Source organism: Scardinius erythrophthalmus (genome assembly GCF_964197995.2).
Source record: "Scardinius erythrophthalmus genome assembly, chromosome: 8".
NCBI lineage: Eukaryota > Metazoa > Chordata > Actinopteri > Cypriniformes > Leuciscidae > Scardinius > Scardinius erythrophthalmus.
In genome coordinates this window covers 14,158,121-14,175,790 of record NC_138228.1, presented here as the reverse complement: position 1 = coordinate 14,175,790, position 17,670 = coordinate 14,158,121, and the positions used below count along the sequence as shown (strand labels likewise).

The window sequence follows — 17,670 nt, the reverse complement described above, 5'->3', positions numbered from 1 at the left end:
GGCGAATAACGCGCGCCGATATTCGTCCCAGTGTGTACGGGCCTTAAGCCTAGATGTTCAGCCTCCAATGGGGGAGCCAAAGGACCTGTTTTATGTATTACACCTAGTATTAAAATACGTTTTGTTCGATCGGATCACAAGTAGACGAGGGACATACATTGGTGTTTTAATCTGTCTCTTTTGTCCATTTTCAACCACTTCTATCCTGATTTCATTGAGGGGAGGGTCTATGGGCAGGTAAATGTATGGGCCTTTCGATCTAATGGACGACCAGAGATGACGGAAAAACACACAGAGAGCGGCAGCTTTCGTTTCTGCTCAGATAGCCACAAGACCACAGCGAACGCGGTGAGTGCATTTTAGAAATCAGGAATGGTCTTCAAACCAAACTTAAAGTTAAAATCCCGTCTATCACTCTTCCCACGATGTTTACGCATTAAGTCAGTAGGCGGTCTATTGTGGCTGTTCGAACGCATTTGACCACATAAGCGTTTACACTACGAAAACAAACTAGAGTTTTCGACTACCCCTGGAAGTTGTAGAAAGTGGACAAGCTCAAAAGTTTTAGACCCTGTTTACACCTGTATTTAGCGTTGTTCACTTGTGATCCGATTTATCAAAAACGTTTCCAGGTGTAAACAGGGCCAAAAAGATTGAGAAGCATTGGCTCACAGCACATTTAAATTGGATTTTTTTTCTCTGCTTGTGCTTCATAAGTGTTGCAGATATGCATTAGTCATTAGTAACAGGAGGCAGTAACTGACTATGTTACAGGGCTGGGCCTGCTGCGCATGGTGTGAGGGGCGTCGTCGCTTGCCTCCCGCTGACCTGTGCGATGCTCTCTGGATCCAAGCTCTTGTACTGGCCTGAAGACGTAGACCTTCGGATGGGAGGGCTCTCCATATTTTTTATTGACTCGTGCCGACTGATGTTGGTCAGGCTGCCGTGGCCGGTCCGTCTGCGTCTCTCGGGGCTGTCCATGGGCATGTGTCCTCTTCCTCTCAGCAGATCCCGCGGACTGTAGTGGCCCATCGCCGGGGATCCCAAATCTGGGTTGCCGTGACTACCGTGGCTGCTATGGTTACCGTGGTGGCCCTGAGAGGGGTGGACCATGCAGTGGGCGTCAGTGGGGCGAGCTGGTGGCCTACGGGACGGAGGGTCACTTCTCTTCCTGTGCCTGCTAAACAAAATGGAAAGAAAGATAACATTAAAGTGTGTAATGAATCTGTTTCTATACCAAGATGGCATTTTAACTTAAAGGGGACCAATTATGCTCTTTAAATAAGTTTTCATTCTTGAATGTCCAAAAAACACATTTTCCCACATATTTTACATCATTGTAGCACCTCTCTTCCCAGTCTGTCTGTAACGCACTGTTCAGTTCCTGTCATTTTGGAGCCGTCCTTCTGAAAAGTAGTGTAATAACTGCGAGTTCCAACACACTACTAACGCAACTCAACTAGGCCTCGTCCCCCTTTTTTTGGCGAAAATTATTTAAATGAGGAACATTGAGACGTGCACGTTTCCAGAAGAAAACTCAAAACTACAATCGAGGCGTTTCAGGGAGTTCAGACACAGGTCTTACTGCATGGTTTTTCCCCGCATTGAAAATATTTTTTTAATAGACTTTGACCTGCCAACGATTTATCTGATCATTTAACGCGACTATACCTGCTGTTCTGCAGTGCTGGTACCTGGTGATAGCCGGCTGCTTTAAAATGCTCCTGTGAGTGTTTGTGTAAGCAATCTGTGAAGAGCGTCAAAAGTTTCTATTAACAACGTGTTTTTGCAGCGTTGAGTTTTATAGCCAATCAGAGATGTATCTGTTGAGTGCATGAACACAATGGCCAATCAGATGTGTATAAGTTAATCAGAATCCGCTCAATACTGCTCAAAGTATAAATCAGTAAAAATACGATGTCAATAAGAGATTCATTGCACAGCGTAGTAAAGCTTCATTGATTATAACGGGACTTTTCACAAATGTGCAGCTTCGCGTACCTCACGTTGAACTGAAGTAATTGACAGCTTCAGTGATTACAATGGAAGCGATCTTTGCTCGCTTTCTGTACATAATATATATTTTTCAACTACACATTGCACATTTTCTGTATTGACAACCGTATTTAAATACGCGATTGAATCCGATTGACAATGATAAATCTAGCACAGGACAGAACAAAACAATCTGAAATTGTATGTCAAATGATCTATGCATGATCTGTTATGTGTAATGTGTTACTTTGTTGTTTATTTTATTACTAACTTTTCAAATTAGTCACTTTTTACACAGATTTCAACAGATTTTTAAAAATAAAATAGTTCTAAGTACTTTGTTTTTATGATATAAAAGTTCCTGTTATCCACCACCACCGAAGGCCATTTTGACCCAGGATAAACCCTGTACTGATACAGAGAATAACTCCCTTTGGAGTAGGCTAGACTTTGTAACTTTTCAGACCTTTTTCAGGCTCAAACAGCAACATTACACACTCAAGAGAGTTGAAAATGTAAAAAAGCATAATAGGACCCCTTTTAATGTTAAGTGGTGGACATGGTTTGAACATGTTGCAAGTCATCACATGCTGCATTTGGCAACATCAAGTGTTCGCTAACCTTCAGTGCTCATGCATAATTAGCATCGGTGTCAGTATTTGTGGTAAGACTTACTCTGAATATTCATGACAAGAGGCCTGGCAGAAACCAGCTTGGCAGAAGTCATAATGATGTGTGTGGATCTTACAGTATTAACTAAAAGCGCTTCTTAGAGAAGATGCTTGATGTCAGGATTAAAATATGGGAACCAAAGGAAGTTTGTAAAGCCAAAATATCAATTTCAACAGTTTTGCCTCTAATAACTTTTTCAAAAGTTAATATTCCTGTTTATCAAGGAGACAACTCTGTCAATGAAGAGATTAAGAGCAAAGAAAATCTGATAATTACACTAGCAAAAACTTCATTAATGTAATGTGTCATTTCCAATCAAGCTGTAATTATGCTGTGAAAAAAATGTAAAAATATTAGTTAATTTGGCTTATTTAGAGCGCACAATATGTTAGCCTCAGCAAGACTAAAGAATCTTCCAAAAAACTTTGAAAACACAGATGCGGTTAGACATGGAAGATGTGGTGGAAAGTGTTACAAAATTGTTTTGGAAACTGAAATAAAGTTAAAATAAACTGTTTAAGTTTAACTTTAACTTAAGATAGAAACGTTGCCTTGGCAAATTACTGAAATAAATATATTTGAGTTAAAGTACTAAAAGAACTAAAAGAAAATACAAATGAATTAAAGCCAATTAGAAACATGAACAAAAAAAAAAATGTAATGACAAAAAAAGACATAACAAAATTACAAAAACTAAGATTAAACTGAAAATATATAAAAAAGCTAAATCAAAATATGAATAAATACTATAATAGTACACAAATAACACTGGTGGAAATTACAGTTGTGGGGGAAAAAGGATTATTGTCCGGTAATACAAGTATATCCACTAAAAAGTGTGAAATGTGTGTATTAAGGACGCAAGTGCGCATAGTTGAAACACCCATAAATGATTTCAATTACTAAAATGGAGTATTTCTAGCACAAGTGTTCAACCATAAGTTGCCTCTTAACTTGTACATAATGAGCTCTAGTAATGTTTTCAAATGAGCTCTCGTAATGTGATTCAAAGTATCGTTTTGACAGTCCGTGATAGATGGTAATCAGTAATGAGATGCTAATCTGTGAGTTCATAAATTATGTAACTGTGCAGCTAATAGTGACCATATTAAGAAGAACTGAATTGATTTTGTATGCTATTTTATCTAAAGCGTCAGTAGAGGTATTTGTCCAGCAGAGAGCGACCTGCACTGCACTAAAACAAGGGGCGACGCAATGGTGCACTGCTGCATGAAATCAAAGAGTATCCAAAGAGAGTCAAGTCGTGAAAACACAGAAATTAACTGGTGTTTTTTTATGGAAAGCCATCTAATACTGCTTTAGAATGACTAGAAATTATTCAAATTCATACTGAATGCCATTTAACATTTAAGTATCAGAGTCCTTTCATTTCTACGACGCAGATGTCAGCTGCATGGGTCTGTTAACACATTGCAGTACTCTAACATTCACCGCTTATCCAGATTTCTGGCAAACTGGATGTAAATAAGCACCGAGTTCATGTGTTTGAGCACCCGCCTCCTCTGCTAGGAATAGCGCTGACACATCAAAAAGAACATTTGTCTTTGGAGATCAACACTTTATAATTTGATTGCCATAATGTCATTGGGTTTACAGTTGCAGAGGAAGCTATCCTCAGTATGTTTGATAAATGCACATATGGAAGGAGGAGGACATCTAAATAAAGACAAATGCACTGAAAGATTTAAGAGCCAGGAAACATAGCAGCACAACACAGAGGGATGGAGCAAATGAAAGGGGGGAGATAGCAAATGAATACAAGACAAATCAACAGAATAAAAAACTGATGTAGTAAACTTCCTGTGCCTGCTAAACAAAATGGAAAGAAAGATAACATTAAAGTGTGTAATGAATCTGTTTCTATACCAAGATGGCATTTTAACTTAAAGGGGACCAACTATGCTCTTTTAATAAGTTTTCATTCTTGAATGTCCAAAAAACACATTTTCCCACATATTTTACATAATGTAAAGGGATGGAGCAAATGAGGGATGGAGCAAATGAAAGGGGGGAGATAGCAAATGAATACAAGACAAATCAACAGAATAAAAAACTGATGTAGTAAACTTCAAGAAGAAAAAAACCCACACTGGGACTTCTGGGTATTTCTTTCTTCGTTCTCGTAACTTAAGGAGTATTTGATTGTTTGATGTTTGTCATTAAATTGCCTCACTGTAAAAAAGGAATTAGTTGACTTAACTTAAAAAAACGAGGAAACCCGTTGTCTTAAAACTATTAAGTAAATAAACTTCATGCGTAATTGAAAAGTTAATTGTCAAGTTCACATAACTTAATTTTTTCAATTACGCATGAAGTTTATTACTTAATAATTTTAAGGCAACGGGTTTCCATACTTTTTTTTTTTAAGTTAAGTCATCTGATCACTTTTTAACTCTTATGTCTTGAAGCAAGGGGAACTCTGGGAAGTTTTCGTTCACTCACCTGCTGATGTAGGCATCAGGTATTCTGCAGTCTGTTGGAGATCCAATGTCTCTAGTGGAGCATTTCTCCTCTCCTCCGTGTCCACTGCTGGCCTCGCTGTCTGCCTTCTGACTGAGTGTGTCAGAGAATGTGTCATCCCTGTCAAAACAGCACACAAGTAGTAAAAAAAAATATTCACAAGCATTTAGCTTAGTTTAATATTTAACCCTTAAACGCATACCTTGGGGTCTTTAGTGACCCGGGACGTCATTCACTACCCCCCTCCTCATTTATTTTTTTAAAGTTAGACATCAACCTTCTTAGTTTTCCTCAATCAATTCATAATAAACAATACAACAAGAAGAAAATTATAAAATGATAAAAGAATGCCTATTTTCCCATTCGTTGTTTGTAAAGTTTGTTAGCGATCCTATTCAATTTGAGGTGTGTGACAGTGTAAGTATATTTTTACTGCACAACAATAATTGAATCTTAATGACTAAGAAAGTGCAATACACCTTTATTCCACAAGGTGGCGATGTCTGATACACAATGATGAAGTGACGTTTCACTCATAGTTACCGCAGGCAGAAAACAAAAGAATAGGAAGTATCATCAGCAAAACTTAAAATGGCTCAGTGATTTTCTGCAGAGCAAGTCCTCAAAGCATTCAAATATTAGAGTCACTGTCACTTGGTGGATCTGTTGAAGAAGCTGTCAGCTTATATTGATTTTGAAGATGCTGAAAATGATAGTTTGGAGAATATGTTCGAGATCGTGAATATAAGCCAGATGCTGAATGTACTGTGAAATGAGCTCTGATGAGGACAGTGATGATGGTATAAAACATCTCCTCAAACTGAACCCTTCCAATCTCCAAAAGGTAACAAAATATGCTTTATTTTATTCTTCTGTAATTGTTACTCTAAATATCGGGAAGGTTTCATATTATTGTGACAGGTAGAGATCCATTCGTGTTAGATTTAGATCCGGGTCGCTAAAGACCCCAATATGTAATAATGATTGGCGAAACATTTAAGGGTTAAACTCAAATTATTTCACGTCAGACAACAAAATGAGCTCCAAATACCAATAAAACACATTTATTCATTGGCTTGTATCACTGAGCTCGACCCAAAGAGCTATGCACTCAATATTGCCCAATACACTTAATGTAGGCCTGCAAAATAATGTGATTTTTTCTAATAATAAAATATATATATTATTAAATTATATATATATATATATATATATATATATATATATATATATATATATATAGCAGCAAGGTTTGCTTTGCTTGTTTGTAGGGCTGCACAATTTAGCCCAAAATATTGTGATTATATATCAATAGGACTATAAAATAATACTAATTATTATTATTATTATTATTAATAGTAGTAGAATATGCATTTACTGTTAACTGAGACATAACTTTGCATTATTTCATTAAATTGCAGAAAGCCATATAGCAAATTGGTTATATTTTCGACTAATTGTGCATCCCTAATTTAACGTGACACTAAAGTTCAAACATTTTTGGTTTCTTCTTCTTCTTTGTCAAAACCCTATCAAAATGCAACACATGCTTCAGCAACATTTAAAACAATTAATCGCAAGGACATTTTTTCTGCTGCAAGGTAAAACATGATGACTATTTAACTTGCTTTCACTAGTTCTCCTGTTTACATTGCGTCCATGCTAACTTGCAATCTTGTAACATTGCCCTTTTTCAACACTTTCATGTGAAGGTCAAGCGATACGTGATGCTTGTGTTGAGTGGTGCGTTAAAGCCCTGACACGAGGCATGTAAAGCTCTAAAAGTCCTGTGTAAAATCACAGCTGTTGATACGGCTTATTGGACAGTACATTAGGTCACATGTTTTTGAGCACCAAACAGACATTTCTATAAGCTGAGATGTGAATGCTCTCCATTGTACGCGTGCCACTGTGCTGATGTGTGTATGAGCTGCCCAGCTGACATCCTTACACTCTCTTGCTCTTTTATTGGACTGAGGGACTGACTCTGCTGGTCTAGGGCCTCTTAAACTCCCTCGTTCCACCAGGCTATAAATTCTCTCAGTGCCACGAGCCAAGAACACACATCAACAGAGGGTCATGATGTGAATTATTGATACACACACACAGTCGGCTGGTATGGGCTCTGTTGTTGGCGTTACTCAGCACTGTGCCTGATCCATTAGATTTACCCCCTTTATGAGCCATAATCTGTTCAACAAGGCGCCAATAGTTGCCCAGGCAGAACAAGTTGTCATGACAATAAAGAGATTTACCAGAGGAAGATGGTCCAGAGCAGAGTGCAGCTACTAAACTCTGTGGCTCATTTATGTTCAAAATCTAGTGAGGTGCCTATCTTGACAGCATTTTAAGGCAACATTGGTACAATCCTTAGTAGGCAGCTGCCTTCTAAGTCTGTATCCCCTATGCCTACTTCCCTAACATAGTATGAATACAGTATTTCCAGATTGAATTATATATAGTATAACATTTTATTAATGGTTGAGAAGCAAGTTTTTCCTCAAATGCAGTACCTACTCTGAAAATAAGTCTTTGAACATAAGTCTAACTCTTGAGGAGAAGGTAATCCCAAAATGCATTTAAAAAAAAATTGTGGACAAATAAAGAATATTACCCTATACAAACTAAGGCTGGGAAAAATAACATTAATTTTGGAGATCAATATGAAATGTTTGATGCAATAAGTTAATTTATTCCATTAAACTATTTTATTTTAAATATTATTATTAATATAAATATTAAATATAAAAAAATATATTATTTAAAATACTTTGTTGATTGTACAATTATATGTAAATATATGGAACTTATATTTATAAAAGTTATAAAAATTGAACTTTTTCCATTACACATTCATACATTGTCTCTTATCCTTGTTTTTGTTTTTAATTAGATTTTCAAATTTTTCTACATTTCTACAAATAAAACTAGATTTTATTTCAAATGTATGTTACATTTGGTTGATTTTATCCAATGTATAAAGCCAATAAAATTGCAATCTGAATTGAAATTATTATTGATTAAAATTTTACTTATCTAATGCTGAAAGGACTGAATAGACTCGTACTCCAAACATAGTTACATCTGCCAAATGTTTATGTACTATGTATTTTTAAGATTTTAGATTATCATGCTGTTAGCAACATTGCAACATCAAACTCTGTTGAAGCACTTTTATTATTTATATTACTTATCCAACTATCCTTGAAACATGGATCATTACAGACAGTGGAGTAGTTGATTTATCACAGTAGAACAGTAGAGATACTCACATATCCTGCACAACAATGTACTGGTGAGGCACTAGGCCGTCTATGCCATTGTGTCTGCCCTCCCACCAGTCATCCGATGCTCTCTGGTACAGCAGCAGAGACGCACCCTTCTTAAAGGACAGCTCCCGCGCAGAGCGCCCCACATAATCAAATTTTGCGATGGCTTCAATGGGCTCCCCCTCTGTAGAGGAAAAAAAGACACAGCATGGTTAATTCAGTTAAGTAAGGAGAGAGGAAATAGATGTCAGTGACAATAGGTTTTCCATTGGAGAATTTCCAATCATAACTTCTGTGTGATCAATTAGCTCTTCCGCATGGGCAGCATCACCCGTTTCTACACTTTTGGCATATGCTACATGAAACGCCTAAAGGGAAAAAAATATGAAGCTGTTTGAATGGCAGTTGGTGCTATTTACAGAAACAAGTCGAATGAAAACAGTGCACATGCCTCAACAATATCTGACTGTTTTATGAGAGCATTTGAATGCATCAACTTTATAGGGTTTCTGACTAGTTGCTGTACATGCCTTTGCTGCCATGACTCCCTTTATGTAAGAGACACCGCAGGCTTCAATGCATGTGAAGTAGCTACAGTTCTGGCAGAACGGGCTGTTCTCATCCTCAGGATAATCAGGCAAAGTGAACCTTACCAACAACATCACAACACCTGCCAACTGAGAGCAACAACTTTTACAAAACAGCACTGTGGTGCAGTGATGGTGATACCGTGGTGCTTGAGCAAGGTACAAGAGATCATGCTAAATTATGTATTGAGTCACAGTTAAAGGGGAACGAGTTATATATAAAAAAAAAAAAAAAATTGCTTGATGATTTATATCAATTTTAATATTTAAATAATAATTTAAACAGTTAATAATAATAATAATAATAATAATATATATATATATATGGTGTAATATTAGTTTTGCTTAATAGAAATAATAAGGACAATTTTTAAAATTTAATTATTGACATTTTAGTTTTTTCAATTTTCTATATATATATATATATATATATATATATATATATATATATAAAATTGAAAAAACTAAAATGTCAATAATTAAATTTTAAAAATTGTCCTTATTATTTCTAATCAGCAATCAGCATCCACGCACTGTGCATTTTATAACTGAATATAAACTGATACTGAATGAAGAAGGCCATATTCTTGTACAATGGTATTTAAATGTTAGTCCAAGATATATATATATATATATAAAAAAAACTATGGTTTACCATCATGGTGTAATCCATCATAGTATTACCATTTTTTATGCCCATAAATGGTATTTTTTTGTGAAAACAAATAAAAAAGTCTCATTAAAAAGTTAAACTACCTGGTAAATCAATTTGTATTGTATGTAACTAAATGCATATTGTGAAGATGTGTTCAGTCTTAATTCTATAAGTTCTGTACTGCATTTTGCATCAAAGTCAAGCATCAAAACAGTCAAAATTGTTGTTAAAAATGTAGTAATACTTGCTACAGTAGTATTCTGAAAAAACCTTTGGAGAGAGGCACGAGCGTTGCCATTGTAATAAATAAAGACAGAAAAATTAGTGAAAACAATAACAAATCAGACAAGAATACACAAATAATCTAGGGAAGACAGCAATAAAACCGAGAGGCACAAGCTCAGAGAGGAAATGCTTTTTCATTCTCGACAGTCTGGAAATGACAATGAGTCAATAAGACGTGACGGGCGTGAGTTGACTGTCTGAATTAATAGGGCAGCTCTGAGAGCAGGCACCTTGTTAATAAAGAGGACGGGGTGGAGATCAATATGGCCATCAACTGTCCACATGTCCCTGTCTCTCCTCCATCTCTGCCTGACAGATGCTGTCATTCAGAGTGTCCTTGCAAAAGCCTGTTCTTGTATCACAGTGCTGCTAGGACAGTGTTTGTGAAGACGGGCGGCAGACAAAGTAGGAAAGTTACCAAGATTATTAAAGAAAGCAAATCCATATATTCGACCAATTCATTTGTTTACTCGTGTTCAAAACCTCGCTCACTAAATTACACAAAGGCGCTTTGGAACTTTTAATTAATTCTGGTAGTCTGTATTAAAGAAGCTGTAACTCTTTTGTTATGGTACTATTTTTATTCACAGACATTGTTCCTGCAGCCGCTTGCTCTACCGTAGTTCATTGCACATTGTACCATATGGGCTTGTTTTTGCCCCAGAGGAGAGTTAACAACCAATGCTAGGTTTTTTGGCTTAATATACACTGCTGTAGCAGTAACTTACCCACCAGCACTCGCGGCTGCAAGCAGACCCAGGAGGAATGAAGGCTGACAGAGTAGAAAAATGTTTGTAAGCTGCATTTCCGTTTTTTTTTTTTTTTTTTATGGAAGCATGCTTGCAGACTGCACGAATACAGCCATTTAGAAGAGAAAAGTAGCTCACTGCAACATCACCGGCTAATAAATGTTCTGTCTTGTAACAAAGACGAAATGTTTAAAGGGTTTTTTCATCAAAAACTGGCATTTTAACAAAGCTTTGTTTTGAAACAGAAACAGCCTAATAATATTCAACAAGAAATGCCATTCAATAATCATTTTATTTATTTAATGCATGTTTAACAGTAAACTCGAATATTCAACAAAGAATTTTTTACTTAAAATTCATTAAATATTTACTTCAGAAGCAATACTTCATAAGATATTAACACTCATTTTCAAAGACTGTATATTAAATAAGTTTATACCATGGTCTGGGTGAATACTCGATTATTTGATGAATATAAAGTTCTAGAGAACAGCATTTATTTGAAATGTAAATCTTCAGTAACATTATAAATGTCTTTACTGACACTTTTGAGCAATTAAATGCACCCTTGCTGAATAAAATTATTAATTTCTTTATAAAATATCTTACTGACCGCAAACATTTGAACAACAATAATATAATCTGTATATGTATATACATTTCTTATTGTGTGTGCATTTGTACAATTATTTCAATTGGCCACTTTTGACATTCTACAAACTAAAAGTTACTTATAGATTTACTAACTTTGCAACTCTCATTAGAGTATTAGTAGACTGTTAGGTGGTTAGGTGTTAGGATTCAGGTTAGTAGAGTAAGTTGACATGTAGTTGCAAAAGTTACTTAGACTCAGAAGAATGTGTGTTAGGGGAGCATCAAAATAAAGTGTTAGCAGATATTAAAGGATAACTGTCGCCAAAATGCAACCTAGGGTCTTTTTGTCAATCTACCCGAGGCAAACTTTTGACAGTCAAAAATAGTCGATCTCCGAATGTGAATGAACTGACTCTGAATTTTAGTATTGCTTCTTATATGAGGATCCTTTTTCTAATAGAAGGTCAATATTGATTTTCACTAACGACAAAACAACAAATTATCCGTGAATTTATATGGAACTAAGCTTTAGGAGTTCCTCCCTGTTACGTTGCATTCGGAGATCGACTATTTTTGACTGACAAAATGCCGGCGGACATTTTTAGTAAACTCTGTGTACACAAACAATGTTCTCAATGCTCGAGTTCATGTGTAGAGCCCCTGGTGATACTTCGAGCAAAGTTTCATGTTGTGTCGAGCCTTCTTAGTGTTTTAAAAATAGCGATTTCGAAAACGAAAATACGGTCAAACCTAAAAGTGGCGTTTCCATTCTAATTATGCATTTACACTAAAGTTTGCCTCGGGTAGATTAACAAAAAGAACCTAGGTAGCATTTTGGTGACAGTTATCCTTTAAGCAGACTGTTTACTACTCTAAATGAGCATTAAATGACATGTAGTTGCAAAGTTACATGACTTATATTTAATTGAATGTCTAAAGTGGACCATCAAATTTAAGTGATACCTTTTTTATTATTATTAAGAGTCATTTTTGAATTAATGTTGACTTTTAGATATATCAGATATATCACACAAACCATCATTTCCAAAACGCCAAATCTTTTCATTCAACATCGGTTTCTCACAGATGCTGAGATTTGTCTTTTTCTTCCCAAGAGTGCATTATGTCTGCTTAATCCAGTTCACTTGAATGAATAAATGGCTCTAAAGGCATAGCAGGGGTCCCATCACTCGACAAAGTGGTTTTCCAGATGGGCCCTGAGACCAGACGATCCCCTTCAGATGCAGTGATTGAGGACAGATGCTGCACTGGTCACTAGTTTGAGCGGTCTGATATAGTTATACTCTAACAGTCTAGGCATCGGTTCCTCAGGATGGTCTCTATAATAATGCCATCTGATAAATTCCCATGAAAAAGGCTTTTTCAAGAGATTTAGAAGGATAATATAGCCCAAATCGCTTATTATGAAACAAGACAAAACACACAAGCTACCCATAATCGAGATAGGACATAAGCAATATTAGTAGTGCAAAAAAAGGAGAATAGCAATTGCTCTACTAGGAAGAACCTCCTCAATACATTCATCAGGAAAACATTTGGAGCAAAACCATGGAAGCTGAGAGCAATTTTACAATCTTCAGGTCAGTTATGATTTGTCCTGACATTGATGTCTGACATCTGCGTTAGTTAATGGAAACCCTGACATACGTGAAGTATCAGGTTTCTCAGTTCAATGTGACAGATTCATGAAATTTAAACAAACAGTGAGATGGGAACAGTCAAAACTAATCTTCAGCATGCAGATGCCCATGTCTAGATGTCCAATAGTGATTTACGAAAATAACTGACACAATTGTGCGTAATATCCTTCAATAAATTCAATCTGAAAAGAACTGAACATTCAATTATGGGTTCTGTTTATACTCGGGTGGATATGAGATCTGTCTGTTCGGCTCAGTTTAGTGATTGGATGAATGATGGCGGCATTACGTCAGAGTTGAACATGAGTCTTGGTTCATATAAACACTCAAGTGATTCCGGTTATACGTGACAAAAACGTGAGTGTTGCTGGTGCTTACCCATGCAAAACTTGCTGTGTTTTTGTAGGTGGGTGTTTTATGCAGTTATTAGGGGTTTCTACTGCAATATAAGTCTTTTTGTCAGTTTTATCACAAATCTCAAGTTTAAACTCTTACAAATGTAATAGAATACATCTTCTATACAAACCCCATGATTTCATGTTTGTAGCTCTAACGGTTAAGGACAAATTATGCGTCTTAGGCTACATTCACACTGCGAGCCTCCGATTTATTGCTTAGATACAATTTTTTTGTATAGCTGTTCGCATTATTGTTTTAAATGTGGCCAATATCAGATTCCAGTGTGTACAGATCATGATAATGATACGAGCCCACATGTTTTGCTTGTATATTTGTCAATGTAATACTCAAGTTCAACTTCTAACACAACTCTTTCCACAGACACCTTTAGCGATGGTCTTGATAACTTTGGGTATGTAAAATCTTTGAAGTCACTCCCATGAACACAGAATTGTGACGAATGCTGCTTTAGAGTGATGTAAAAGTCTCATAAATTAGGATATGACTGTTCAGACTGAAGTCGTATTGCAAAACATCTGACCTGTGTCAGATTTAGAAGCACATATGGAAGTGGCACAAATCGGAATTGAAAAGATTTGATTCCCTGTGGTTTGTGCTGTTCACACTGTCATGACAAAAAAAGATCTGAGTCACATGAGCAACAAAATCAGATTTGGCCCACATTTACCTGCAGTCTGAACATAGCCTTAGTTTAATATTTAATATTTATGGTTAGGAGTTTGTCTAAATCCCTAATTTTAAGAATAATACAATAATACTCTTGCCTTATCCAAATAATTAAATCCCATTTGAGTAAATACAGGGAGAGTTTACTCCCATTTGTTTTTATGATCCAAAAATAAAAGGTAGACTTCAAAGCAAATATCTAACAAAATGAATGTGTATTTGGTGTTATGGTACAGTACTACCATTTATCTAACTCGCTGCTTAAGGCCCTTAGAAGCTAAACAATGGGATAAACGTGGCTTTTGTCTGTCCTAGAAATCATAGATATGGAAAAACAGACATCCCACTTCTCTTATCAAAGAACGCACAAGAAAACAAGCATTGTTCAGGTACAGACAGAGCGAGAGACAGGAAATGTGTCTATTTTCAGTGAGGTAACATACAGGTCAGCAGCAACATTTTCCTTTTGGTTCTTTTGAAATACTGGACAGAAGACGAAAACAAACCACTTGATTTGAGTTTTCACAGTCTGAAACTTGGGAGTTTGTTTCTCAGATTACACATGGGAATTGATCATGTGTCATCAATGGGCCAAGCATCTGGTTTCAGTTGAGCTTCGGGAACTTCTAGAGAACTTTTTCCATAATAAAACTACATGCAACTACATACAGAACTCAAGTTTGAGCCAGACTGGTAAGGACTTTGCATGTTTTTTAATGAAAGTAGCCTTACAGACATGATAGACTGGTCTATTTTGCCCTGCGGTATTGGAAAGCATTTACCATGCTTGATTAAAACCCCCTTCTTTGTTTACGGATGCTTCTCCCTTCCCAAAGGATTAGAAAACAAAAGGAAGGACCAAATAGCTGGACGTAGTTCTCCACTCTCTAATCATTTCATTTAGAGCTGTGAAAAGTGATTACCCAGAGGTCAGTGCACACAGAGATTAACCCTTGACTGGCCAGGTCAGAAAACGTCATGTGAAGTAAAATCAATCCAGAGGCTTAATGGACATTGGCTGAAGCCATTCTGAGACAATGGGAATAATGACAAGTATAGAACATGTAAGTAATATACTCCTCACTTCACTTTTTATTTTCTATTGTCATATCCGACCGAACCACAAACTTAAACTTTGTTAAACAAAATAAACATACCATCCTCACTGGTGTGGGTCTCAATTCCTCCATCCTGATCAACCTCCTCAAGAGCTCCATGTTCACTGTATGGACTCTCACTGCAGGAAAAAAAGAGGAAATAAATCAAGACGAATAATTAAAATAATGAACTATAGGTTATATAAACTATTTTTTAAAATACTTAATAGATTGTGGCATTTACAGCATCTGAAAACTCAATATTTAAGGACAGAATAACTAAATTTCAGCCAAGTAAGTGTTTCTCATGAGCTTAAAAAACTTTTGATCTAAATGCTTGATTAAATTAATTTTGTAGACACATACATTTGTAGGGTCTATGTCTATACATAAATCTTTTTTATTTATTTTTTTAAGTAAAAAAAAAAAAAAAAAAGATTAAAATATATTTATCCCATTGTCTGTCTGAATACTCGATTCTGATTGGCTGGAAGGTGTGCATTCAAACCGCTGAATGCAGAGGTAGTTCCAGTCAGTTTATTCACTGTTCTATATTAATGCACTTCTTTCACTGAAGCACACAAAGAACCTTTCAGGAGCATTATTAATAAAATACTTTATCTGCTGAATTGCTACATTATTTTTCTCAGAAACGAGGGGGTAAAATCGCTGTTTTTGAAGTAGCTAAACTCACAGCTTCATTGCCTCATTCATCTCTCTCCCTCCCTCCTTCCTTCCCCTCTCTCTCTAGATAATTAATTCAAATAAATGCTATAATTCATTAATTCAAATGAACGTAATCTTACCGCACTATTTGATCTCTGTGTCTGATTCAAAGCAGGCAGAAAGCTAGATCTAGCGAGCCGTAACTTACTAAAATAATTTTTATTTTCATTTTTACCCTTCCAGTCAAATATTGCACTGCAAACTTCAATGACAGCTTTAAGTTATTGCACTGCAAACTTCAATGACAGCTTTAAGTTCTCAATGCTGGCAAATGACCATGGTATAAGTGGGATAATCCACAGCTAGCTGTGCTATTAACTATTTGAATGCACTATACATATATATTTTTGAAAATGATGTAGTGACATTTCTTAGTGTTTTCAACAATGATAAGGATTCTTACTAGGACTGGTTGTAAAACCTCATACATAAGAAAAGCTTTTTGAGCACCAAATCAGCTTATTAGAATGATTTCTGAAGGATCATGTGATCTTGAAGACTGGAGTAATGACGCTGAAGATTCAGCTTAGCCATCACAGGAATACATTTCAAAACATATTAAAATAGAAAACTGTTATTTTATATTCTAATAATATTTCACAATATTAATGTTTTAATTGAATTTTTGATTAAATAAATGCAGCCTTGGTAAGCATAAGAACTTTCAAAAACATCTTAACGACCCCAAACCTTTGAACGGTAGTGTATGTATACTTCCTTACATAACTAAATGCATGCACAGGGAGACAAATAGTTAAGTCACAGCCTGAGTAAAACTCAGCATCGAGCAAAAAGTACAGAAGCTGTCATTAGTATTCAGGAGGAGTTGGGCAGGGTGATTGGGATTCTGTCAGTGGCACAGCACGGTTACTGAGACTGGCAGTAATGCCCTTCACATCCTTGCAGATTACCCCTGACACACAGTAAAGTCATTTCAAACAGAGCTCTGCCACTCCCACATGCCACACTACCAAAGGGGAAAATACGAGAACCGGCTTCGGCGAGTTTAAGGATGTAATGATTTGAAGTGCTCAAGTACAGATTCTTGCAGTGGCAGGTGTTTTGCTTCAGTTTGGGGAATGAAGACTTGTGGGAGTTGGGCCGCTCTCTTTGAGACAACAAAATCACTAGCCAACACATACACACAGCTGTGGAGTTGGCGGAAAATGTCTCTTTCCTCTTCTCATCCATGGGTATTTCGGAGAGAAATGAGCGTTGGTTTGGCCGGCGATCTTTTCTTACCTTGATGGCTGCAATTATCAAGGTTTCATTCTGTCTCACCTAGTTAAAGGTCTCCAAACCCTTCGGCCTCTAAAAAGTGTCCTACCTCGACTAAAGAGTTCACAATATCCGCACGACATCATTTCAAATAATTACCCACACCGAATCCAAACACAGCTTAGATGCAGCTGGTCCCGTCACTCTCTAGATCCAGGCACACATACCTGTGATATTAAGTGCATTTTAAATACAAACTTTTGGCCTAGGGCCCAGTATATCCTCACAGACAAAGAACGAGAAATACGAGGCCATTTTATAACACAAATTTCTGCTAATTCAGAGTTTGAAAGAAAACAAACATCACACATAATCCACACTGAAGAAAAATTCACCTCCAAAAATTGATTGAAATTCACCCTCATGTCATTCCAATTCGAATTCCTGTATGACTCTGTATGATTTTTTTAACAGACAGGACCTGTATTACCTTCTTCCAAATCTTTTGTAAGGATGTATCCTCCTTTCCTGGATCAACAAGACCTGCTCTTCAAAACAAAGCGGTCACACCCTAAAACTGTGCTAACAAAATATG

The 17,670-nt window shown here is 36.3% G+C and overlaps 1 protein-coding gene across 5 annotated transcripts in view; it reads right to left on the bottom strand.

The window, feature by feature from the left end:
• srgap1a (SLIT-ROBO Rho GTPase activating protein 1a) overlaps positions 1-17,670 on the bottom strand; it is a 113,532-nt gene that overhangs the window by 3,757 nt on the left and 92,105 nt on the right. For 2 of the 5 annotated variants that reach the window (XM_081373198.1, XM_081373200.1), the window contains exons 18-21: positions 15,192-15,271; positions 8,421-8,601; positions 5,131-5,268; positions 829-1,180 (exon numbers count right to left, since the gene is read on the bottom strand). In XM_081373198.1, coding sequence (XP_081229324.1) covers positions 829-1,180; positions 5,131-5,268; positions 8,421-8,601; positions 15,192-15,271 — 751 coding nt within the window. Of the gene's footprint in view, positions 1-817; positions 1,181-5,130; positions 5,269-8,420; positions 8,602-15,191; positions 15,272-17,670 lie in introns of all 5 variants that reach the window. The other 3 variants (XM_081373199.1, XM_081373201.1, XM_081373202.1) reach the window with 2 other exon arrangements.